This window comes from Girardinichthys multiradiatus, chromosome 24 (genome assembly GCF_021462225.1).
Source record: "Girardinichthys multiradiatus isolate DD_20200921_A chromosome 24, DD_fGirMul_XY1, whole genome shotgun sequence".
Taxonomy (NCBI): domain Eukaryota; kingdom Metazoa; phylum Chordata; class Actinopteri; order Cyprinodontiformes; family Goodeidae; genus Girardinichthys; species Girardinichthys multiradiatus.
This window is the reverse complement of record NC_061816.1, coordinates 23614786-23642560: the sequence shown is the minus strand read 5'-3', so window position 1 is coordinate 23642560 and position 27775 is coordinate 23614786. Positions and strand designations below refer to the sequence as shown.

At 39.5% G+C, this 27775-nt stretch overlaps 1 protein-coding gene across 1 annotated transcript; it reads left to right on the top strand.

The window, feature by feature from the left end:
• Nucleotides 1-803: 803 nt before the first annotated feature.
• plcd4a (phospholipase C, delta 4a) lies at nucleotides 804-26255 on the top strand. The gene is made up of 15 exons (XM_047354680.1): nucleotides 804-1013; nucleotides 1202-1360; nucleotides 1536-1764; nucleotides 2045-2174; nucleotides 2254-2485; nucleotides 2557-2758; nucleotides 3825-3969; nucleotides 6882-7034; nucleotides 8235-8402; nucleotides 18214-18370; nucleotides 18471-18587; nucleotides 22597-22775; nucleotides 22873-23005; nucleotides 24532-24681; nucleotides 25044-26255. The coding sequence occupies exons 1-15, from the start codon at nucleotides 989-991 to the stop codon at nucleotides 25133-25135; spliced, it is 2271 nt and encodes a 756-aa protein (XP_047210636.1). The 5' UTR covers nucleotides 804-988; the 3' UTR covers nucleotides 25136-26255.
• Nucleotides 26256-27775: the final 1520 nt, after the last annotated feature.

Sequence of the window (27775 nt, the reverse complement as noted above, 5' to 3'; positions counted from 1 at the left end):
GCTCGTTTAGAGACCCTCTTAATGATATGCTAATTTTGTGAGATAGGAATTTTGGATTTTCATGAGCTGTATGCCAAAATCATCCGTATTAAGACAATAAAAGACCTGAAATATTTCAGTTAGTGTGCAATGAATCTGAAATATATGAATGTTAAATTTTCATCATGACATTATGGAAAATAATGAACTTTTTCACAATATGCTAATATTTTGAGAAGGCCCTGTAATTAAACATGAATATGTGAATCTGGTTGCTTATAATCCATTACCTAACCTGTAAAATGTTTGATGAGCTGCATTTATACATTTATACATTTATACAGTTGTACCCCTGCAAGTGATGGGACTTATGGGCCGGGCCGTTCAAAAGAGCCGTTGCAATGATCCGTTTTTGAAAATGTGCATATTTCCAAGGAGAAGCAATTTTACCCTTAATATAATGTTAAATATAGAAACGTTTGGCCTGGCATGCATGGAAACTAAAACTAAACCTAATCAACTGAATTAAGTAAGTTTAACATTATTGTTTAAAAGGTACAAAATAGAACCACAAGATGTTCATGCAAACAAAACTCTTTATATATATAATTTCCAAAAAACAAAAGTATAAAATATCAAAACATAAATATCAAATACCCATGTAGTTCTTTACTACAGGTTTTGTGTGCATTAATAGCATTTTAATGCTATATGTAATATAGAAACAATAAAGAAAGGTGCTCTTGAGTTGCTTTGGCAGAAATAAAACTCACCAACTGCAGCATTAAATATAACTATTAAGGCAACGCACTAATGTTGAATAACACTTAACTAGAAACATTAACCAAATAAAGTGTGCAGACGTTTTGTTGCACGACTCACCAAGACTCGGGTCCTATCGTTCAAGGTAAAGAGCCGTTCAAAAGAATCGATTCGTTCGTGAATGTCATATTTCTAACCCCTGCCTGTTGTGTTATCCTACTTAGATGACTTTGTAAGACAACAGGAAATGGCTTCCACAGAGAGAGGCTTCTGTAAGTCAAGTCAAACTTTGTTTTTCATATGATTCTAATAAATGATAGCGATACAAATGAATGTTTACTGATTTAAATCACTTACTGTGGAAAATAAATTCATTAAACAATCCTTTGTATGTCAATAGATACTGGAGGAATGTCAGCGGATCTGAACATTTCTATTTTTCTTCTTTTTTTCTTCTCAGGTGTTAAGGGAGATGAAAACATTCAGTCCATGCTGGTGGGGACATTGATGAGGAAAATTAAATCTAGAAATTGGAAAAAGCAACGATACTTCAAGCTCCAGGATGACATCATGACCATCTGGTACAAGTCCAAGAAGGCTGGCAAAGCCCACTCCACCTGTAAGAGCTGTGACTTTAGTTATATTGTAGAAGTATGCATGCTGAAAAGCAATCTCTGTCTTGCTTGATCTGGTTTCAGAATGTTTGCATTGTTTTTGGGGCTATCACCAGTCACAACTCTGTGCACAGACTGCACTCTATCAGCATGCTACTTACACCCTGCTTTTGTGTCCAGTTTCTGTGAGCGATGTGGAGGTAGTGCGAGAAGGCCATCAAAGTGAAGTACTACTCAGCATCGCAGACATGTTCCCTGCTGACCGATGCTTCACGGTGGTGTTCCGTGGTCGCCGGGGAAACTTGGACCTGGTGGCCGAGTCAGCCGAGGAGGCCCAGTCCTGGATCAAAGGCATGAGGAAGCTGATTGAGAACCTAGAAAATATGGGAGAGAGGGAAAAACTAGACCAGTATCCTTTATTGATCCGTTCAGGCGTTCAAATCACTTCCATGGCCACAGATGTTTCAAATCATCGTCTAGGCACGCAGATGCCCTAAAGCCCTATTGTCATCGAAGTTCATGTGTGTGTGTAAAGGCAAGCATCTCAATAATTTTAGATATACAGTGTATCTCCCTAACTAGCACAATAATGAGGTCCAAGAGTGGCTTCTTAATGTTTGCCATACCATTTACCCAACTTGCAGGACAAAAACACAGCAGATTGTTGCTTCTTTAAGCACTGTTTCCAGATGGATAGGTGATTGGTTCAAGAAGGCTGACAAGAATAAAGATGGCAGGATGAACTTCAAGGAAGTGCGAGATCTCCTGAGGATGATGAATGTGGACATGAATGAACACCACGCTCATCGTTTGTTCACAGTGAGAGCTTTTTTACAAAACGTGTAGTTTTGTCATTTATTGCAGGGCCACACCTAAATTATTTTTTTGTTTGCATCAGATGGCAGATAAATCACAGACTGGTGCCCTCGAAGGTGATGAGTTTGTCTTGTTCTACAAGATGTTGACCCAGAGAGAAGATATTTTGAAAATTTTCCAGGAGTTCTCGTCTGATGGTCAGAAGTTATCCCAGACTGACCTTGAGGAGTTCCTGAGAGAGGAGCAGTTGGAGGGGGGTGATATCCATCACCGTGCTCAGGAGCTCATTGAATGCTATGAGCCCTCAGACACAGGTACATACTCAGGAAAACTTGTGTGTTGCTTTTATCTTACATTGAACTTATCAATTTCTATTGCATTCCAGCCAAGCTGCTGAAGGCCATGACATTTGATGGCTTTTTGATGTACCTCGGTTCAGCTGAGGGCTCTATCTTCAGCCCACAGTGCAGGGGCATCTTTCAAGACATGAGCCAGCCGCTGTGCCATTACTTCATCTCTTCCTCCCACAACACATATCTGATGGAGGACCAGCTCAGAGGACAAAGCAGCGTGGAAGGATACATCAGGTAGCTCTGCAAAAGATCATTTTTACTAAATGTAGTGTTGGAATGTGGAAAGATTGAAGAAACATCCTGTATGTCTCACAAAATGCCATCTGGTTGTTATGTCAGCTGAAACCATTAGTATGAGGTCAGGATGTGGAAGTAAGTGCCTTATGATTAACATCCCGCTGTATATAATATGGCAGTGAAGTTAGCAATTGCTTTGCAGCTTCCCACCAGTGCCTCACTAAAGGCCTGTTTAAGGAATTGCATTTGATTATTTCTACTTTAAAATTTAAAATACAAGCAGATGTGATGTTGATATTCTTACGGTGAACAGATTATTGAAAACACAGTTTGGGATTTCTGAAACGTTTATTCTGTTAGTGAAAACAAATGTAGTTAATCTTAGTTTGCTTGAAATTATTGTTCAAATCCCCTAGTGTCTTGTTCTTGGGAACCCAGTACAGTATTTTGTCTCGTGAGTTAAATAAATTGTGGTACAATACAAAAATGGAGAGCAAGTAACCGACCGAAAGATGGAATCTCAATGGGCCTGAGATTCTGCATTGCAAGTACACTGTGGCTGTTTCTGAAGCTGTGGAACTGAGGCAGGAGCTGACAACACTGGGGGTGCAGTACGAGGAGTGTCGGACCACGTATGTAGACATACTAGTGTTCTGGACTGTCTTTACTCTCTGACTACTGCAAACTTTATCCAAACTGTGAGTGGAATCATATCACTCTTAGAACCTAGTGTTTTGTAAAAAGATTTTTACTTCAGCGATTTAGAAAAACCTTTTCCTCATGGCTGTTTCAATGTAAGGGTTTACATTAGTGGAAAATATGCTCTTTGCTTCAGTGAGCCTCTCTATGAAAATGAGATTTGCAGTGACCTTGCCCGTATTTAACCTTAATTGTTCAAATTTTTTTTTTATGAAAGCTCTGATGATCCGAAGTGATTATGTCTGTTTCATTATGCTGATATTGGGATTAACAGAAGAGATAAGCTCGGTGGTAGCGTTTTTGTTTTTTCTGGTGACCCAACATGAACAAGTGGATGAAAGATGGATTTGTCTTCACTGTTTAGGGCTCTTAATCGTGGCTGCCGGTGTGTCGAGGTAGACTGTTGGGACGGTGCCAATGGAGAGCCTATAGTCTATCATGGACATACCTTCACCTCCAAGATACTCTTCAAGGATGTGGTCAATGCACTGGGAAAATATGCCTTCAAGGTAGCATCATCTGTGACATTTATTGTCTTCGAAGTTTGAAATTTTTGGTTTATTGAAAATTATGCTGTGCTGAAACTTGAACATAAAAATGAAAGTTTTTGAGCAGTCTAGCCAGAGTTGTGACTTGAAACTCATGAAAAATCTTTGGAAGTAGCTAAAAATTAAGGTGATGGTAAGGAGACTTTGGAAGTCATCACTAAATATAAATCATCAAAATACCAGAGGAAACACACAAAGCTGCTCAGCAATTATAAGGGTCAGGTTGCTGTAGTGCTACTGAAGATTCTTCCATTGATTATTTAGAAGGGCATGAATAATTTTTGACATGCCGTTTTATAATTAAATTAAAATTAAAAAAGATTTCCCTCACTGTCCTTACCCAGTCATAGAAAGATACATCACTGTGAGCCTGTTGAAAAGTAAATACATCCTATAAGTGGTGGCAGGTTGAGTAGACTGCATCAAATAGCTTATTTGCAAGATCAGCCGATTGTAAGTCTACTGAACACATAATCACACTTCCTACTCCACAACTGAGAATCTGATGCAACCTTGGCAGAGCTAGAAAGCACAGATGAACCACAGCGGATCTGGTGGATTGTAACAGCCGGAAGGCTCAAACCAAGGTGACTCCACATAGCAACAAAGATGTTTAGATGAATAAAACAGGACCAGGTCTTAGAATGGTCTATTGTGAAATTTTTAGACTGTTAATGTGCAGTTATCAAAGCATATATCCCACTGATATGATCATTTGTTACATATGATATTAGCTGGGATGCTTCCTGACCCACATGCAGAAACCAGTCAGTACTCACAAAAAGATTTACATGTTTTATTTACAAGAAAACAGATAAAGAGTTCAAGCAAAGGTTTCGGTTCTCCACAATTTGGTTCTGCAGAGTCTGCAAGGGAAGAAGAACTATTAGTCGGAGCTTAGTAAAATAATGAGGAAAACTTCTTTGAATTATTAGAGAGTATGAATGGCTTACTGTGATCGGTGGAAAGGCGGATGTTGGAGGAAGTTGCTGATCCAGGAGATTAGTTCAGTCAGGGAGATTTTTTGGAGGTGTGCTTGTTTCTAGAAGGCTTTCAGACAGAGCCAAAGGAGGTAGAGTTTGTGATCCAGGAAAACAGGGAGTTGTATTGAGACCAATGTGGAAGGATTTCCAGGGAACGTCTGTTATGGAGGGTTCTTGAACCGTCTGAAGAAGGCATGGAACGAGTTAAGTGACTTCAACCTGGACTGTGCAGAGAGTACTAAGTGAGGACTGAAGGAAAAGCAATCAGGAAGATTCATAAATAATTACTTGAAGATTCTACCAGGTAGGTTGACCATCAAGTGAAGGAAGATTGTCTCACAGCCCTTGAGATGAGATGACATGAGGATGACATGAGATGACATGACATGAGATGACATGACATGAGGTGAGGTGAGGTGAGGTGAGGTGAGGTGAGGTGAGGTGAGGTGAGGTGAGGTGAGGTGAGGTGAGGTGAGACTACCTGCAGATATGCTGTGTGTCACACATCCACCAGAATCATGACAATGAGTTGTTTTAAGCTGGCTAAAACCAATGAGGTACCTCTGATTAGCTTGTTAGTTTCCATCACTCTGAGGATTTATTTACTCTTCAACAAGCTCACAGTGATATGAAAGGGAACTATTAATGCTCTGCAGTACAGAACGAGTTGGAAAACCACCCTTCTAATTACGATAAACTCAAAATACCATGAATGTATATTTCGTATGTTTGTTTCGTTTTTGTTTAGCTGGTAACATTGAAAAATCTGCCTTTAACGACTTATTTATGAAATGAGCCCAAAAGCAACTATGAAATGTTATGTTATTTATTAATGAACTAAAAACTTCAAAGCAAATAAAATCTGTTAACCCAATTAGGGTGTTAGTCAGCACATCAATCAGGGAAATAACAGTAAGTGTCAATTCCTAATGACCCATTTATCCCAGCACTGGGGAAAATTTAAAAACAGGTATTATACCCCTTAAACATCTAACAGGAAACAAGATTATTAACTTTTCAAACACTTTTGCTATTACTTTCAGACAAATTAAACTTTACTGCAGCATAACCATTCACCTGTAACGATATACAGTATGTGACATGAGAGTTCAATGGTAACTTTAAATGTGGGACCACAGAAAATATTACTTTAAGAGCTGGAAAAAAACCAAATAAACCTTTTGCAGGCCTGTATGAAGCTTAGGCGCAATGTGTAAGGTAGTGGTAACAGTTCAGTGTCAAAGGTCTCCTCTTTTACCAGTTTTGCCGTCCAGCAGTCTCCCGACTAAAACCTCCATGGGCGAGAAAAACAATCCAAACTCCATCCACAGCTGCTCCAGAGAGGTCCAATGCTTTTCCTCATTGTGAAAGGAAAGTCCCTGGTAATGAAGCTGGGATGCAGACAGTTTCCCACCATCCTCACTGATCTTGGCTAGGTGCCAGTTACACAGTCTCTCTTTAAAGGTATCATTTCTGCAAACAGGCTAATTGGTAGTAGCTTCTTCAGCCACCATGAGCCCTCAGTTTCACAGCAGAGGAACAACTAGCAACAATTCAACACCTTCTTCACAAAATATTTGGAGGGACTATGGTTGACCATTGATGACCTTTGAAAACGGATGCTAGGCAATGGCATAATCCTTATCCTAATTTATGAATGACATCATGACCTCTATAGATTTGACCTTTTAAGACAAAATCTGATTAATGAACAGGACAAGTTGAACTTAATTTAAAACTAGTTCTTGTTAAGGATAAAGGGGCACAACACAGCAGCTTGGGAAAACTCATAACTGCATGGCAACAGGTGTATTAGTTTCCATCTATGGTTCTGTTCTCCAATATTACATTTCACTCACACCATATTGCCCATACCTTTCCCTCCTCCAGGTATCGGAATATCCGGTCATCCTCTCAATCGAGAACCACTGCAGTGTTGACCAGCAGAGAGTCATGGCCCAACACCTTAAGCACATTCTTGGTGACAAGTTGCTTAAAGGCATGTTGGACGGCAGGGCCCCAGTAGGACTGCCAACTCCTGAGGTGAGCTATCTGGCACTGTTGTGTAATGGAGATTTTCTTTGAGAACATTGTTGTATAATTGGAGTTTACAGGGCTTTGAAATGTGTCGCAGCAGAATGGTACGTCAGTTCTCAACAACTCCTGAAATGTTGTCATGTATTACCATGGGAAATTAACTACTATATTACATCCTGATGCTGACATGGACTTGTTTTTCGCTCAGTGTCATTGTTAACTTTATTTATGTTAACTTTATTTATATTATCCACATCAAACACAAAATGAACACATAGAAGAAGACATAATAAAATAATTCAGTAATTTAAAAATAATAAAAAAAAATAATGTAAAAATAGAAACAGGTAAAATATCAAGCTCTTTTAAATTCAGAAGCCAAAGAGAAGAGGTGGCTTTTGAAGCACTTTAAAGTTCTGAGATTCTGAGAAGCTCTTATATGGATTGGTAGATTATGCCACAGTTTTGGGGCAGCAACAGTGAAGGTACAATCACCTCTACTTTTCTGTCGGACCTCGGAACATCTAAGAGCAACAGGTTAATTGACCTTGTGGATAGATGGCATCTTAGAAGATCCTTTTAATTTGATGGGACAGTAGTCACAGCGAAGTTGTTCGGTTACTGTATCTGTCTCAGCTCTTTAAGGGAATGATCAAATGAACCTTAATTACAGAAAGTGGATCAGGGTCTTTGTTTGTGAATTGTGATCACTGAATTAAGGGCTGATTAATGGTATCACCAACTAAAATTCAGTTCAATGTTCTATAAGTTGTATTTTAACAGGAGCATTTTGTGTAGTCTAGCATAACCAGAGTTAGGTTCAATGACAATTTTACCTCCTGTGTAATCCTAATTTTTATTTGCATATTGCAACCTGTACCTCAGAGCCTGGGGGACATGCAGCTGACCGTGGTTTTGGTAAAGCTGGTTGGTTCAATAAAACCAGTTCTTGGGGAGAATGTTCCAGAATACGTTCCAGTTTAATCATGGTGGTAATGGTATTAGGTTTTTTAGTTAGGTTCACCAGGAACTGACAAAAGCACTGCTGTAGTCACAGAATTATACTTTATCTTGATCCTGTCTGCATTAAAACCAACAGTTTTCCCCCACCATCTCCTTCAACAATTGTATTTTCCTCTAAATTCAACAAGAATGATTTCATAAATTATGTGCAAATTACACCAGAGACTATTTGATCTTTCGTAGGAACTTAAAGGGAAGATTCTTCTGAAGGCAAAGAAAATTGGTGGCTTGGAGGAAAGCTTCAATGGGACTGTGGAAGACTCTCTGACAGGAGAGGTCAGCGAAGAAGACGAGGTGACTGAAATAGATGAAGATAATCTATATCGTGAAAGTATCCGGCGCAGAGTAAAGGTGGGTTTACTCATCGCTTCAGTCTCTGTGTCGTACACCCAAACAGCCTATTACACAGTTTGATAACACCGACTGATCTACTCTCAGAATCATCTGTTTAATTGCTTTTAAAGCCGTTGATAACATTTAAAGCAGGAAGTGGGTTGTGATGAATGAATGAAACTTTTAATAAATTAAGGTCATCCACAATAGAGACACTCCATTTTGATTAAAGGCATCATAATAATTGATTGCTCTCTGCCCCATTATATTTTCTGGAATATTTCAACGTCTTCTGTAATTTTAGAATTTATGTCGGACATTTACTGTATCCACATACAAGCATGAACGTAAACACTGCAGCACATAGAGTTCCTTGCAAACATATTTGTAGCTGTGGGTGTTCCCCACATTTTCTCTTGTTCCAATAACAAACACATTTACACAAAGTAGTGCATAACTGTGAAATGGAAACAATATAATACATGTTTTTTAAATATTTTGTACAGTTGAAAATCTTAAAAGTGTGGCAAGCATTTATATTCAGCCCTCTGAAAGCATTTATATTCAGCACTCTGATAGCCTTAAAACAATTTGTGGAAGCAGCATTAGAAGACCAAAGAACACAGCAGACAGGTCAGGGAGAAAGTTGTGGAGAAGTTTAAAGCTGGGTTAGGTTCTAAAACAATATCCCAAGCTTTGAACATCTCCCAGAGCTCTTTTCAATCAATCATCTGAACATGGAAAGAGGATGGACCAACTGCTGACCTACCAAGACATGGACGTCCACGTGAAGAAAGTTATTGTTGAAAGTCCCATTTGAAGTTTGGCACAAGCCATGGGGACACTGCAGACATGTGAAAGAAGATGCTCTTTAGTCTGACACGTATACAGTGGCTTGTAAAAGTATTCATACCCCTTGAACCTGTCCACATATTGTCACATTACAACCACCAACATAAATATATTTTTTATTGGAACTTAATGGGAAAGACCAACACAAAGTGGTATAGATTTGTGAAGTGGAAAGAAAATACATAATTTAAAACATTTTTTACAAATAAAAAACTGAAAAGTGCGGTGTGCAAAAATATTCAGCCCCCTTTACTTTGAGTGCAACCCACTGCCTGCAGAAGTTTCCTGATGTTTGCTAATGGCTAAACAGAGTCCACCTGTGTGTAATCTAATCTCTACAAATACAGCTGCTCTGTGACGGCCTCAGAGGTTGGTTAAGAGAATATTGGGAAGTAAACAGCATCATGAAGTCCAAGGAACACAGCAGACAGGTCAGGGAGAAAGTTGTGGAGAAGTTTAAAGCAGGCTTAGGCTATAAAAAGATTTCCCAAGCTTTGAACATCTCACAGAGCTCTGTTCAATCCATCATCTGGAAATGAAAAGAATATGGCACAACAGTAAAGCAACCAAAAAAAGGCCGTCCACCTAAACCTACAGGCCGAACAAGGAGAGCACTGATCAGAGATGCAGCCAAGAGGCCCATGGTGACTCTGGATGAACTGCAGAGATCCACAGCTCAGGTGGGGGAATCTGTCAACAGGACAACTATTATTCATGCACAGCACAAATGTGGTCTTTATGGAAGAGAGGCAAGAAGAAAGCCATTGTTAAAAGTCCTATTTGCAGTTTGCCAGAAGCCATGTTGGAGACACAGCAAACATGTGGAAGAAGATGCTTTGGTCAGACGTGACCAAAATTGAACTTTTTGGCCAAAATGCAAAACGCTATGTGTGGCGGAGAACTAACGCTGCACATCACTCTGAACACACCATCCCCACTGTAAAATATGGTGGTGGCAGCATCATGTTCTGGGGGTGTGTCTCTTCAGCAGGGATAGGGAAAGTGATCTGAGTTGATGGGAAGATAGATGGAGCCAAAACCAGGGCAATCTTGGAAGAAAACCTATTAGTTTGCAAAAGACTTGAGACTGGGTCGGAGGTTCACCTTCCAGCAGGACATCAACCCTAAACATAAAGCCAGAGCTACAATGGAATGGTTTAAAAACAGACATATTCATGTGTCAGAATGGCCCAGTTAAAGTCCAGACCTAAACCCCATTAAGAATCTGTGGCAAGATCTGAAACCTGCTGTTCACAAATGCTCTCCATCTAATCTGACTGAGCCTGAGCTGTTTTGCAAAGAAGAATTTACTCAGGGAGGCTGAATGCTTTTGCCCAATGCCCTTTTTCAGTTTTTCATTTGTAAAAATTGTTTTGAATCATGTATACTTTTCTTTCCACTTCACAACTGTATACCACTGTGTGTTGGTCTTTCACATAAAAATTCCAATAAAATATATTCATGTTTATGGTTTTAATGTGACAATATGTGGAAAAAGGTTCAAGGGGTATGAATACTTTTACAGGCCACTGTAATGATATGTGTGGAGAAAAACTAACACTGCACAGCATACTGAACCCATCCCAGCGGTGAAGCATAGTGTTAGGAGCATCATGCTGTGGGGATGCTTTTCTTCAGCAGGGGCAGAGAAGCTGGTCAGAGTTGATGGGAAGATGGATAGAGTTCAATCCAGGATAATCCTAGAGGAAAAGGCTGCAGAAGACCTGAGCTTGGGGTGGAGGGGTGGAGGTTCACCTTCCAGCAGGGCCACTATTTATGTTAGAATGGCCCAGTCAAAGTCCAGACCTAAATCCAAGTATTGACTTTTGGGGGCTGTGCAGAATACATGCCACACCTTTTAGATTTATATTTGAAAAAGATGGTGAAAACCATGTATATTTTATGTTCACTTCACAATTATGCACTGCTTTGTGTTTATCTATCACATTCACATATCACCAATAAAACACACTGACATTTGTGGAAAAACACAAAATGAGGAAACATTTAAGGCATTTGATACTATTGCATGGGGCTGCAGCAGTTGCATGAAATAACGAAATAACAGTAAAATACAGATTAGCAGAAACGTTTGCTTTAGATTTAACCAAGCTTCTTTGCATCCTTATGCTTATTTAATTATTTCCTGGTCCAATGTGTTTTGACATTGGATCAGAAAAAAAAAAAAGACCAGCAACCCACCCAGCATCCATGTCAAGAAGGCGAATGGACTGTTGGTCTGTCTTAATCTCTGCTTTTACGTTTCAGATTTCAGAGCCAAAGTTACCTAAAACTACAAAGCATCTTTTTTAAAGAAGTGCCTGTGTGTGAGTCGTGTTTATCCATGAAGTCATGTTTGTGGACTGTGGGAAGAAGCCAGAGTACCTGTAGATATGCATGGGGAGAACATGCGATCTTCATGCAGAAAGACCCCATGCCACTGGGGAGCTGTACTCGGGGGGTACGGCATGGTCCTATGGCTCCTGTCTGGCCTATGTTGGCTTGGTGGGGACTGGGCTGTGGGTATGGCCTGAGGCTCCCGGAGGGGTGTTGGGCTGATTGAGGGCTGCGTGGGCTGTGCTGGGATCTGGTTGGTATCCCTCCTTCTAGACATCTCAGGGACTGGCCCTCCAGAGTAAAATACAGTGTGCCCCTCCTACCGTGGTCCCTCCAGGTTCCAACTGCTGCAGTGAGCTGGTGCCTGCCCAACGTATGGGTTGCTCTGGGGGGATCTCCCCTGCTTGGTTCCAGGTGGTCTTGCTTCCAGGGGTTGGTGCAGACCCCAGGCCACAGGCGGGGACCGGCTCCAGGGCTTGGTCTGCACGGCTCAACAAAAACACACCTATTTCGACACATATGCTCATCCAGCCACACACACATCCACACACCAACACACAATTACTCAAAAGGTTGAAGATTATACAAACACAGGATACTAAAACATAAGTGTGGTCTACCTACTCTGATGCTGGATTGAATCTGGAATTAATAAAGTAAATCACGTAATTAGGATACTCTCTTGAGATATACTTTTTGTAGAGCAAAACTCCCCTGACACATGCAGCCAAACATCTGCTTCATATGGTATGCCTGAAACGCAGCAACAAGGCACATTTAAAAACAACAAAAAAGAAAGAAAGACCCCAGGCAGGGATTTAAACCCGAGATCTTCTTGTAAGGCAACAGTTCTAACAACTGTGGCACTGGGCAGCGCCCTCCCTATCCCTTCATGAAAAATAAAAAAGGTTTGAAAGGTGGAGAACAGAGACAGGCTGTTACACAAGGTAATCAGCTTCCACAATGGTGGCTCATAAAGGCAGAACAAGAATTAATCACCACTATGGCTTGTGACAGTACATTCATCATATGTCAACAAAAGAGCAATGGCAAGAAAACTATGACAACAACATAACTAAATAATACATTTACTGTCACTTTTGACTTAAACAAAACAAATAAATGCCACTTCCTTTTTTGGTAAATGTGTCTAAAATCTTACTCTGATAGGACAAAGTGGATAGTAATTATAAAACAAAAACTTCCATTTCATTCAGTCAGCCCACTACGATGCTATCTAGAGCTGAGACTGTGTTTAGTAAGGTAAAGGCTGAAGTCCTGCTGAACGGGACAGTACTCTGACCACAGTCACTAGTCATCTCTGTTTGTGTAGGGCAAGGTTCCTAAAAGTCTTGAATGCTTCAGTTCAATACAGGACAATTTGAGAACGACTGAATATGTATAACTTGTTTGGAAGGGTTGAAGAAGCCTTCTGCTCCCTGAAGATGTATAAAATCCTACTTACACATTTTTAGGAAACAACAATGAAATTAATAGGACACCCAATTTAATACTTACAATTTAATTGCCCCACTTCTCACTTGCAAATGTGAGATGTTTGAGGGTTTATGTTTGAGGGTTTATTGTTTGTTCAGCCTGTTTCAAGTCACCCCACAGCATCTCTATAAGATCAAGATCTGGGTTTTGACTATGCCTAGGACTTTCCATTCCTTAAGTTTCAGCCAGTCCTTGGCAAATTTCCTGATATGTTTTGGGAAATTGTCATGTTGCAGAGTCCAGTTCTTCAGCTTTAATGTCCTTCAGACCCCACGTCCACTTCAACGGACATAATATATTTCTGGGACTAAACCAATAAAAAATTAGGGATTTTCTCATTTGAATAATTCTTGTAACAGATCGGTTTCTTATTATCCAATAACGTTGGAAAGTGCTCACTCATAACTTTATATGGGTGAGCTTCAGGCATCAGACAAGACTGGAGAAGGGGAGAAATGAGTATCTATTTTCCATCAAAAAATGTACATTTATGTTCATGGTAGCCTATTAGATATTGCTCTTAGAATGGTTTTAGGTATTTTCAGTGATGATATTTGACGTTATTTTAAAATATTTTATATCATTGAAATGTAGGATGTTTTTAAAGTTGAATGTCCATCCCAGTGGTCATCAGGACTTGAGATATATTAGCCAATACATAATATTCAGTGTTACCATCCAAAGAAAAAAGTTTATATTTTATGGCAAAATTTTGATTTCACAACTAATTTATTTTATCTTATTTTTTCTAGAATGTTTTTTTAGAGTGTAAAGTCTCAGATTTTGGAGAGTTATCTGATCTTGAGTGCTTGTATGCAGGAAATGAGGCAGATGAGAACCGGAAACAGATAGATGGCAAGTTGAGAAGCAAAGATAAATTCAGGACGTAGGGTCTCTGCCTGAAGTGTAGTATGACATGGCTGATCACATGCCAAATTATGATGAGAAGGTAGAGGCCACCAGATGCAAGAAGCCATACTGCAGAAGAAACACTCAAGTCTTTAGTGACACATGCAACATCCACCTGTGCTTTGAGTCACCAAATCCTGCTGCAGTAAAATATCCTACCTCAAAAAAACTGGAAGACTAAGACAAAGTTAAAACCATCATTACATATCCTCTGTGAGATATCAGATAAACGGTTGGAATATTAGCCTGACAAAGTATTAGACAGATGACATTTGTGTTCTATCACCAAAGGTCTAGCATACTGAAGTGAGAGACAGTAAAGAGGCTTTCATTTTGGCAGCACAATTTTATCTTCAAATCTTAATGAAAGAGATGGTCATTTTTTAGGGTCAGTAAATATTTTACAACTTAGTAGACTCCCAGGCACAAGAAACTATTCATAGAGGAAGGATATATCCACTTTGATCTTTAGGTTAACCACTGCATAGAACAGTTCCTCTTTCAAGCCCAAACTCACATGAAAGTGCAAAACTTCATGAAATGCCCCGTTAAACTAAAAAACCAGGACTGCTGCAGTGAGACTGGTGTCAGTATATTTACCACAGTTGATGCCTGTCAACTTGGACAGTGATGTATTCGCTGCAGTGTCCATGCCCATGGTTTAAGTGTCTGCTGAGATGCCTGTCTCTCTGTCTTATAGACAGGTGAAGGTGACAGTGGTGGTGGAAGGCAGGGATGCCCTCACAGATTGGCTTTCATGTGAAAGCAGCCAGAGAGGCAGGCATGCATACAGAGGTTCTCTGATGGTCTTGCTGCCATGTCGGCACGCCTCCTTGGCATGCAGTGGGGTATCACTTCCACTCATGATGGGATTTGTTTTCAGCACAAGGGTTCACGATATCATGTGTTTGGACTGAAATAACAGTCAGCTGATGTTAATGCACAGTAAGTTCAGGGGTTTAATAAAAAAAAACTCATGCTGTGACAGTAATCAAATGAAGTTAAAAGTGTAGGTCTGGAAATCAGACTGAAGAACTTTGTGAAATAAATACTCAGGTCAGTGTTCTCAGCATTACACTGGAACCTGCACTTTCACATTTGTTTAATGTCAGTAAAAGTAACCAGCGCTTCAAATTATCCACCACATTAAGCTGCTTTCAGATTGTTAACTATCTCTCACCCTAATTACTTTGCCTGTATCTAGTGTTAGTGACGAAGATGCAAACAGTCATCAATTTCAAAGTTTGATGATGTGCAAATTTTAAAGCTGGCTTAGAGACTGATTTTCCATTTGAGCTGAGAACCGTGGTAGTAATGCATGGTTTTTTTATGTCACACGTTCACAATGTTATTGAGGATTTTTGGCCCATCCTTCTTTACAACATTGCTCCATTTCTTTGAGATGTGTGATATAGTTTGTACACAGCTCTCTTTAGGTCCCACCACAGCTTTTCAGTTAGGATTTGGTCTGTATTTGGGCCTTTGCAACACCTTGTTTCTTGTGTTTTTCATGTTTTCTGAATTTAAAAAACTGTATGTATATTTCTCAAAGTAAAAGTACTGCAATCAGACTTAGGTCTGTTTCTGGTTTCAAACCTTACCATGAATCAAAAAATGTTTATAATAAGATGCCAGAGAAAGTTTGCAACACTTTACTGGTTGCAGGAAGCACAAATTTGCACACCATTCCCCTCCATATGCTGATGCACATAGTTAGTTATGTTCGAAGTTTTACCTCATAATAAAGTAGACGTGGGTGGCCTACCAGAGGAGCACAATCTATGAATATTTTCAGGGGACTTTCACATAGAAGATGGGATGTGCTTTTCTTGCTGATTGAGGTAGCCTCAAAGCTTCAGAAAATTCATTTTATTAGCTGCACAAATGACATAGACTTTATGCATTGAGAAGAAACCAACAACACTTTAAGTACTCTTAAACCAACTTCATTACCAGAACAATGAGTTTCGGCTTTGTGTGCACCACACTTTCTGATTAGACGTGCTAAAGTATCTATTTGGAACACAGTGGTCAAAAAGTTTAAATTTGTGCACAAGGTGCAGGATGGCATGCTGGGAATGCAGCTTAGCTTTTCCGTCATATAACACATAACACATAACTCGATCCACAACTTGAAATCAGCAAACCGTTCACCCACATGATGCCACACACGCTGTCTGCCATCTGCCCTGAACAGTGAAAACCAGGATTCATCTGTGAAGAACACACGTCTCCACTATGCCAGACGACATCGAATGTGAGCATTTTCCCTCTCAAGTCGGTTTCGACAACGAACTGCAGTCAGGTCGAGACCCTGATGAGGATGAGGACCATGCACATGAGCTTCCCTGAGACAGTTTCTGACAGTTTGTACAGAAATTGGCCCTGTCCCAATACTCGCATTTCCACCCTTGTGTCCCTCGATTGCACGTTCCTGTTGATGGGTTCGAGTGTGTCCCAATTCTCCAGAGTGGTCCTTAGCCCCACCCCTTTTGTGCATATCTAAGCGGACTTCACCGAAGTATATTACCCACAATTCAATGCTGTAGGTGACGTTTTGAGTAAAAGCCAATCAATACCATCAATGTAACCAACTATCAAATCAGAATAATAGAAACTGCCTAAACTTTAAACAGCAAGCTGAAAAAAATATATTTTTTTACTGGTTTTCCAGGCTCAACATTATAAGATGCCACTGGCTTCCAAGTGATTCTGAGCAGTCACTGGCACCATGGTGAGAGTCTGGTGTATAAGCCTCCTTCGCTTCCTGCACTTTCTGCTCTTCAAAACAATTGCTTGCTGCAGTTTTAAAATATTTTTTAGCAGCAAGACTGCAAAAGCAGTAACTGGTCCCGTCATTTTTGATGTCTCAGTTGCGGTGCAGAGGTGCAAGTCAATGACGTAACCCCTACAGTCCCAAGTCTCCAATTCTGCACGCTTGTAACCAGCGCACTTCAACCCGTACGTGCACTTTCACAAAGTACACACTTCATAGAGGGTCATAGGGTGTAGTGTGGTAATGCAAACAGATTGTTTCAGCAGCTGTCCGGGTGGCTGGTCTCAGACAATCTTGAAGGTGAACATGTTGGATGTGGAGGTTCTGGGCCGGTGTGGTTACACGTGGTCTACGATTGTGAGGCCGGTTGGATGCACTGCCCAGTTCTCTGAAACGCCATTGAGATGGCTTATAGTAGAGGGATGACCATTCAGGTCATGGGCAACAGCTCTGGTCGACATCCCTGCAGTCAGCATGCCAATTGCACGCCCCTCAAAACTTGCGACATCTGTGGCATTGTGCTGTGTGATAAAACAGCACATTTTAGAATGACCAGCCTAAGGCACATGTGCAATAACCATGCTGTCTATTCAGCATCTGGATATGCCACACCTGCGAGGTGGGATGGATTAGCTATACAAAGGAGAAGTACTCACTATCACAGATTTAGACAGATTTGGGAACAATATTTGAGAGAAATTGTTATTTTGTGTTTATAGACAATGTTTTAGATCTTTGAGTTCAGTTCATGAAAACTGGAAGCAAAAATAAAAGTCTTGCATTTATATTTTTGTTCAGCGTAATTGACAGTTGTAGATATGGATGGGAATTGCCATTATGGCTTTAAAAAGAATATTGGTTACCTAAGTCAGAGTTCAGAACTAAATCTGACAGAAAATCTGTGGAACTCACATGAAGAGAACTAAAGATGCCCTCACAATCTGACATATTTGGAGGGATTTTGCAGGTCCAGTGGGCAGATATTACCAAGTCAGGATGAGAGTTTACAGGCTCCTACCAATGAAGCTTGAATGATCACAACTAAATTCAAAGATGCTTCAAGCAAGTATTAGTGTTAAGATTGGCACATGTATGCAATTGAGTTGTTTCAACTTTTTCACATTTTCCCTCCAACAGATTTGTTTGTTATTGAGTAGAATTTTACAAGATAAATGTTTCAAAATTTAGAAAGTTTAGAAATAATTTATCATGGTTCTAGGTTAGGAGTTTCAAAAAAACCTGACATTTTAACAGTGGTATGTAGACCAATGAGAGCCCCTGAACACTGCCCATTGTACCTGTAAAGGAATCACTTTGTTAGCAGTGCAGTGACTAGAAGCCATGTGATTTTTCTTTTACTGCTATGATGTGCCTTTATCTTCAAAGTAAAAAAAAAGCTTTTCAGTTCATCAGTTTGTTACAGTTGTATTTCAATCGTTTGATTCTGTATTTCCCCAGAGGTCAAAGCAGCGTTTATCCAAGGAACTGTCAGACTGTGTGGTCTACTGTAAGAGTGTCCACTTCAGGAGCTTCAAACACGCCCGCATCCACTCCAAGTTCTACGAGGTGGCGTCTTTTACAGAGTCCAAAGCCCGCAAACACTTACGAGAGGCTGGTTAGTGAGATTCCTCCATCAATCCAATAATGTTGATGTCTGCATAAAATGTATTAGTTTCTTTTTTGTTGTGAATTGCACTGGATCATTTCCTTTTCAGGAGCAGAGTTTGTGCACCATAATTCACGGCAGCTGACCAGGGTATATCCCACTGGCTTCCGAACTGACTCTTCCAATTTCAATCCCCAGGAAATGTGGAACGCTGGGTGCCAAATAGGTGACTACAACTGAAAGATAACTGGTCCATGATGATGTCTTTGCAGGACTTTAATGTCAACAAGAGTTCTATTCTTTTTGTTCTATGCTGTTCTATTACTCTTCTGCCTATTGATCATTAAAGTGGTTAGTCAGTTATTATGTAGCTGGTCTCACCAACAACGTCTTGTGGAGTCAAATGGGGAATGTGTTATTTTTACAAAATGGATTAGTTACTATTTAACAGCTTGGGGGTGTGGATACAATTTCAAGGTTACTGAACTAGTTTTGTCCATGTGACAGAAGGGTAAAGTATGGGGGAAATTTACTGCCAAAAATCAAGAGCACATATTTTCAATTTGAGAGCAGGATTTCATTCTGATTGTACTCAAACTAGTAATGCTTTCACTCAAAACTTCTGCTTTCTTTCAAATATACTCTGTTCTCTCTCAAATCTTTGTTTCTGCACTCTGATCTAATGCTTCTTGCATAGATCATTTCTCCAGCTCCTTGCTTCATCCTCCATGCGTGCAAACTTGCTCTCTGTTCGGATCAAAACTGCGCTCTCAAGTTTCTTCCCTGCTCACAAATTCTGTTTGCTCTCTCTCAGACTAAAGTTGTATCATCTCCTAGCAACCATATCAGCCAATAGAATGACAACTGCTTGGTCACAGGCTTAGTTGGGGTGTGTTGTTTCCTTCTACTGAGCGTACCTGTGTTGCTACTTCAGTTACACAGGTCAAATGGAGCAAAATCTGGATGTAAGTGTTTCTATGCATCCGGTGTGCGTCGCAATTTCGTGAAATAGGTCAATCTACTTCAATGGCTAGCTCAACTCAGCAAAGTACAATGACAGTGGATAATTCAAACTATCCTGAAGTAAGTGATTTTAAACATTCAATAATTTAATATGTACGTCTGTTTCTATCAACATAAACAACATTAAAATAAAATATGACAATCAAACACATCTTTTCAGTGGAAGATATTTCAGAATTACATTGTACATTTGCTAATTCATCTAGTATGTCAAAGATAGAGTTAATGATTTACAATATCACTGTGATAACAATATTTTCAGTAAAATGGTGATGGAGCTAACCTTACATTTTAAGGGTTTGGTCCTTGTTGGGTTAAATTAAACACCTTTTTTTACTTATTGGTATTGCTGTTTATGATATCTGAATCATACATTTTATAAGTAAATGCTTATTCTTCATTTTCCATAATTAAAGCGCTTTACAATAAAATAACTATAATGTTATACTTTCTACCATTGTTCCAGACTCTGCTGAGGCTTCAAATTCTGGAGCATTTGCTGAGCCAAATGCAATATGTTCTCAGTCATCAATTGTAACAACATAGGCACAGTCAGTAGAATGAAACAAGCGCACCCCAAACTAAGCCTGTGACCTAGCAGTTGCACACTGTCATTCTATTGGCTGATATGGTTGCTAGGAGATGATACGACTTTAATCTGAGAGAGAGCAAAAATAATTTGTGAGCAGGGAAGAAACTTGAGAGCACAATTTTGATCCAAGCAGAGAGCAAGTTTGTGCGCATGGAGGATGAAGCAAGCAGGAGGAGAAATTATCAATGCAATTAGATCAGAGCGCAGAAACACAGATTTGAGAGAGAACAGAGTATATTTGAAAGAAAGCAGAAGTTTTGAGTGCAAGCATTACTAGTTTGAGTACAAGCAGAATGAAATCCTGCTCTCAAATTGAAAATATCTGCTCTTGATTTTTGGCAGTAAATTTCCCCCATAGTAAAGCACTATCCATACTCACCGAGAACAGAGAAATGGATTCTCTCTCCCAGGGGTGCAAGAACAAAATCAAATCATTCTGTTCTTGCAGCTGTGGTTTGGTAGTTCTCGCAGCTTGTTCTTGACACATATTATGGGTAGAATTTGGCTGCAAACTGTGCATAGACCTTAGCAGTGATATGACGAGGCTGACCATTAACTCTTCAGCCTCTCATTTGTCTTTCTACTCAAACAAATTTGCAGTAATGGGCAAGCTATTTAAGACTTACACCAACGTAACTTCTTTACTATGAATTATGGGAAGTTGCAATGATTCCAGATTGATCAGATGAAACCTCATTAATTAAAACTTTCACCTTATAACATAAAGCTACTTTGTGCTGTGTTTTAGTTCGCCTACAAAAATGGCTGGTAGCATCACTTCAGTGGTCTTATTAGTAATTTGTTATTCTGAGCAACGTAGAAGAGCAGAATATTTGTTTTAATAGGTAGTGGAGCTTTAAATCATTGTAGCCATTCCAGCAGGGGTTACCAAATAAGCACAGAAGAGTTTAAACATCAAGAACAAATTAAGGTTCTGCAGGAAGCACCAAGAGTGGACTACAGAGAACTGGAATAAATGTATACAGATGGTTTGGGATTAAAACCTGTTAGATCCATGGTAGGAACCTAATCATGAATCATCAATTATTTTCTGATTGTTACATCTTTACAGTTTCCCATAAAACATTTAAAAGGCAGACAATGACTCTCAATTAATTAATAATTAGTGCTGATCACATGCTCACAGCAGCATAGCCTTGTAACAACAGCTAGAAATGACCCATGCAGCTCAGTAAGGGTCTCAACTCAAAATACTAGTACCATATTTAGGTTAATTAAACACAGGAAAAATATTTTTGGCAGAAAAATTATCAGTAACTACCTCAATACTTGCAATTTTATCAACAAATTCAATTTACAAACATTAAAATTGCATAACATTAAAATAAACAGCAACAAAAATATTGCACTAATTACAGTGGAATCCATCAAATGCTAAAACTAGCATTGCCTTTGGTGGGCAAGGGGACACTGGATCCCCTGAAACCTAATTGGAATCCATACAGCTAGGGGTAGAGCTTTATAGTACACACAAGTCAATCAGAGGCAAGGAGCATCATGAAACAAAAGGTGGGATGGGGAAAGAAAAGGAAGATGGTTTTATTGGACCAAAAAGGCAGTAGGAGAAATGAGAATTGGAAGAAGAAGCAGAAGCGAAAGGAGGAAATTAAGAACTCCACCCACCCCTAGAGTGGGCGGATTGTTTAACAGGTGGGAGAAATGTGAATAGCCCAGCAGGGGTTCCTGAGTTTCCAGTGTGAGTTGTTGGATGAATTATTAGACAAATGACATGTGTGTAGAGGAAAACAGCTCTGGATCAAGATGATGATGGAAGAGATGTTAAACAAATTGAACCTGTCGCACAATGTTATCCTGGATGAAAGATTTCAGCTTGTCTCCAACTGTTCAGGCATTAAGGTAGCTAGAGGTTGGCAGCTAATCTGACAAAAGGTAAACAGACATTTTATTGCTGCCTTCATTAAAATGGTGAGTAATTGGGTTGTAAAGAAATCTTTAATAATTCTCCTGATCATATTGAACAGCGTTTATTATGAACCTAAAACGTATTGTTTTCTCTAATAAAACACTGCATATGTTAATTGGCTGCTTTTTTAATTTATCTTTTCTGAACAGTGATCTATGTATCAGTGCTCTGCTATTATCAGTGATATATTACTGTTTCAACTGTTGTGATCTAGTTGGTTATGGCTTGTTTTTTATATATTTGCCAGTCTAAAGTACTTTTTTTTCAAAATGTGCAGCCAAACTGCAGCTCTGTTTTACAACTGAACTGATTAAGGATCAATTTCAACTGTTGGATAAACAGCTGAAAAATATGTTGCTTTTGTCCTGCTGTTGAAAGGAGGTTTGGAGTCTGAGACACTGTTTGCTGCTGCATTTGAGGGTTGAACATTATTATAGTGATGAAGCACACATTTTGGGTCATATCACCCAGCACTACTTTGAAACATGATTTTTTTTCTTCATAAATCTAGTAAAAAAGATCTAAAAACAACGAAACATGTTGGAATGTTGGAAAGAAAATCAGAATTTCTCAAAAATGTTGGCCATGGCTGTCCAGTTGGTCTGGATGAGCTTTATGTAATGTGTTTAGAATTATAATGGACAACATAATACATTTCCCCACTTTTCCTCCCAGTTGCACTGAACTTCCAGACAGCTGGAGAGGGGATGGATTTAAATGATGGTCTGTTCAGTCAGAACAGCCGCTGTGGCTACGTCCTGAAGCCAGGCTTCATGAGAGACCACGATAACAGGTTTGACCCTGATCTGCCTCAGAAACGAGATGACTACCATCCCATCGTCCTCACCATCCAGGTACAACAAAATAATCTTTTTTTTCCTCATGAGTCGACTTCAAAGGCTGCACCAAATGCTGTATTGAAGGCATGTGTTTTACTGACCTCTCATAAAGGTGATTAGTGGCCAGCAGTTGCCTAAAGTCAACATCAAAGAGGATTCCATAGTGGATCCTCTAGTCAGAGTGGAGATCCATGGAGTTCTGATGGACCAGGTCAAGCAAGAAACCAGATACATTGAGAACAATGGTATCACACACTGAGCTCTGCACCTTTACATTCCAATGTGTACTATTTACCTGACACTACTGTAAAAAATTCAGAGCTATCTTTTTATAAGAATAGTGTCACATATGTGGTTTCTTTGGGCCTGAAATGTTAAACAAATAAAACAGAAAGGACAAACCAAAACTGAGATCATGGGCAGACCTTTCTGGTTTGAGTTTCTCCTGCGTGCAAACGATCGGAAACGGAGATAACAAGCTAGTTTTCACTAGATTCTATATTGCAAGTGTGCAGAAGACTAAAAATAAAATCCTGTAAAACTGTTCATAGATCATGACCTTTTTCACACTGGTCATGTTCCAATCTGAACTTCAGTATGTGATAGACCATCACAAAGCTGTCCATAATTATGAACTGGAACAGAAATGGCTCATGGACAGAGAACATCTGTGAACATCAGCTTTCAAGTTTTAATTTTTTTCTTCTGAGTTGAATTTAGGCCTGGACTTTAACTAGGCCATTCTAACACATGAGTAAGCTTTGATCTAAACCATTCCATTCTATCTCTGGCTGTATGTTTAGGATGGTTGTCCTGCTGGAAGGAGAACCTCCACCCCTGTCTCAGGTCTTCTGCAGCATCTTACAGGTTTTCCTGGATTTAGTTCAATCTTTCTTCCCATCATCTCTAATCATCTTCCGTGTTTCTGTTTAAGAAAGGCTTACCTACAGCATGATGCTGCCACCACTATGTTTTACTGTTGGGATGGTTTTTTGTTTGTTTTCAGGGTGATATGTGGTGTTTAGTTTTTTTCCTCCACACACTGTTTTGTATGTAGACCAAATCGTTCAATTTTGGCCTCATCTGAGCAGCACCTTCTTCCTCAAGTGTGCTGTATCTCCTACATGGCGTGTAGTAAACTTCAAACAGAACAATTTCTGGATCTCTTTCAACATTGGCTTTCTTTTTGCCAATTTTTATAAAACCAGATTTGTGGAGTACATCTGAGCTGTGGATCTCTGCAACTCCTCCAAAGTTACCTTGGTTCTCCTGGCTACTTCTCTGATTTATACTCTCCTCGTCCAGCCTGTCAGTTTAGGTGGACTTCCATGTCTTGTTTGCTCTGCAGTTGGTCCATCCTCTCTCTGTGTTCAGATGATGGATTGAACAGAGCTCTGTGAGATGTTCAAAGCCTGGTATATTGTTGTAGAACCTAACCCTGCTTTAAACATTTCAACAATGTTCTCCCTGACCTGTCTGCTGTGTTCCTTAGTTTTCATGATGCTGTTTGATCACTAATGTTCTCTAAAGAACCTCTGAAGCCAGAAACAGAGCAGCTGCATTAATACTCAATAACAGTGATGTATTACTTTGTGTTGGTCAGTCACTTAAAAATCACTGAAGTTTGTGGTTTTTTTTCAACAAAATGTAAAAAAAAAAAGTTTGAATAGAAAGTGTGTGTGAATACATTTATCAGGCCCTGTATGTGAGATAAGACTTACAAGCTCAGCTAAGTGTGTTCCATCAGCTACCAGTTTGTTGTGTTTTACAGGATTCAACCCTCTGTGGAACGATACACTGCGCTTTAACATCCACACACCTGAACTGGCTCTGGTCCGCTTTGTGGTAGAAGACTATGACAAGACATCCAAAAATGACTTTGTGGGGCAGTTTACACTGCCACTCAGCTGCATGCAGCAAGGTAGACTACACAGACAATCTTTTTAACAGCCTCGTTCTATCTTTCCTCTTAAACTGCAGAATTAAAGGAAGTATACAGTTCAGTACAAATAGGCTGGAGTTGTATGGATAATCCCAATGCAGTATTACTACCATTATTCCCAAGATTCAGTAATGAAATGGATTTCCAAACAAAACATGATAAAGTATTAAGAACATAGTCCACCTAAAGGGTTATATATATTTATTGTTCTGAGACAAGGTCGTAAAGATGGACATTTTAATTCGACTACAGGGTTTCTGTGGAAGAATATGTCCTCATATCAATGTTTGTGTTCCCACTCCTGCTTCCTAATGTCTGTGGTTTGGTTCTGTGTCTTTTAGGTTATCGTCACATTCATCTTTTATCCAGAGATGGAACCAAGATTTCTCCCTCATCCTTGTTTGTTCATGTTAGGATCACAGATCTGGAATGATCCACACAGATGTTCCACAAAGAACAACATTCCACATCTTATTAAATAATGAAGTCAATTTATATTTTTCTCATACAGCGTTAGATTAAATGTTAGTATTTATTCCTATTCTTATTTGAAGTGAATAAAAACTATGCCAAATGTGTAGATTTTACAAGGTTTATGCATGGATATCTGCTCTCCGTCTTATTGCTGTATGTGTATGTGTGTGTGTGTGTGTGTGTGTGTGTGTGTATCTGTGTGTGTGTGACTGGATGTACATGTATATGCTTATTTCTGCTGTTGTGCTATATTGTGCTGTAGTGGAGAATGTGCCACCAGATATTTGAGTCAGGAAACCCACCCCCTTGCTTTGTCTGCATTGATCCTGGCTGCAGTCCGGCTCCTCCTGTCATGTAACCCATGAAGGGAAATACTGAAGGAGCTCGTTTAAAGAAAGCAACACTTTGAGCTCTGACACATAGGTCAAACATTAGAAATAACACAGAGTGATGAAGTTGTTTCTTTTCAAACGGATCATGAAGGCATTCACATGCCTTGGTTTCAGCCTCAGATATGATCCTGTATTCTTCATTGAAAATTACACTGAAAGTTCTCTGCACATTGGCTCTGTTGTACTTCTGGATTCCTTCAAGATGTTTAAAAGAAAGAACAGGTGGATTTAGTCCCAACTCAGCCTAAGAGCCCTCCATGCCCCCACTGGGTTATTATCTTTAATCCTTACCTTTCTTAAATTAAAGTTCAGGATGTTTGAAGAGAAGCTATGACCCAGAAGCGAATGAAACCAGTGTAATTCCTGTGTAGTCATAAAAGCAGCTGATGTAATGATGGATCCATCTTTCAGATATCCTCTTACTGACAGATTGTTCAGCTGTTTTCCGGATCTCACAGAAAAAGTATCTCTGCTCCACCTTCTTTTTAAAGCACCCTGGTTTGAGGTGAAGCTGGAATGAGGAACTCCTCACTGTTCAGTATGTGTATATAATAAATATTTGTTTGATTGTGTTTTCATATGTATTTTGTATTCATACCATAACATTTAAAGCAGACTGTAAACTGTTATTGTTTGTTTTGTATTGGACATATTATCATTGAGCACAATCAGGAAGAAATAAAAGATTTTCACAGAATGTTTATTTTCTTTCAGTGAGTTTTGGCTGTAGAAATGAAGTAAAAATGAATTAAATATGCTTTCAAACCTTAAAGCAGTGGAGTCCAACTCCTTAGGAGCCACTGTCCTCTATTTCACTGCTTCAACATAGCACTGATTCAAATGTCTAAATTAGCCTATCATTAAGTTGTGCAGATGCCTGCTGATGTTCCATTCACACCGCCAAGTATGACTGAGCAAGACCTGCAGGACACCAATGCACAAAAGAAAGCTGTCCACAAGTAGATGTCGGACAGTACTGTGTGAGACTGGGTTAATGACATATAAACTGTATAAAGATTATTACTGCAGCATTCACTCAGCCTTATATACTTTGATCTGGTCCAACACGGACCACTCAATATTCTTAAAAGTGTGAAGAAATGTTTAAACTTTGAACAGTTTAAACATTTCGGCACACTTTTAAGAATATTGAGTTTCTCCACACTTAATATTCTTAAAAGTGTGCAGAGATGTTTCATCTGTTCAAAGTTTGGTAACTGGATGTTCTGATTGGAAACCAAAAAAGAGAAATCCTAATTGTCATTATTTTTGCTGTCATATATTTATACATTTACAGCCCCTTTGCCACCGAAAGCCCCAGGATTTAAAGCAAAGGATAGAAACTAGATGGATATACAGGTCCTTCTCAAAAAATTAGCATATTGTGATAAAGTTCATTATTTTCTATAATGTAATGATGAAAATTTAACATTCATATATTTTAGATTCATTGCACACTAACTGAAATATTTCAGATCTTTCATTGTCTTAATACGGATGATTTTGGCATACAGCTCATGAAAACCCAACATTCCAATCTCACAAAATTAGCATATTTCATCCGACCAATAAAAGAAAAGTGTTTTTAATACAAAAAACGTCAACCTTCAAATAATCATGTACAGTTATGCACTCAATACTTGGTCGGGAATCCTTTGGCAGAAATGACTGCTTCAATGCGGCGTGGCATGGAGGCAATCAGCCTGTGGCACTGCTGAGGTCTTATGGAGGCCCAAGATGCTTCAATAGCGGCCTTTAGCTCATCCAGAGTGTTGGGTCTTGAGTCTCTCAACGTTCTCTTCACAATATCCCACAGATTCTCTATGGGGTTCCGGTCAGGAGAGTTGGCAGGCCAATTGAGCATGATACCATGGTCAGTAAACCATTTACCAGTGGTTTTGGCACTGTGAGCAGGTGCCAGGTCGTGCTGAAAAATGAAATCTTCATCTCCATAAAGCTTTTCAGCAGATGGAAGCATGAAGTGCTCCAAAATCTCCTGATAGCTAGCTGCATTGACCCTGCCCTTGATAAAACACAGTGGACCAACACCAGCAGCTGACACGGCACCCCAGACCATCACTGACTGTGGGTACTTGACACTGGACTTCTGGCATTTTGGCATTTCCTTCTCCCCAGTCTTCCTCCAGACTCTGGCACCTTGATTTCCGAATGACATGCAGAATTTGCTTTCATCTGAAAAAAGTACT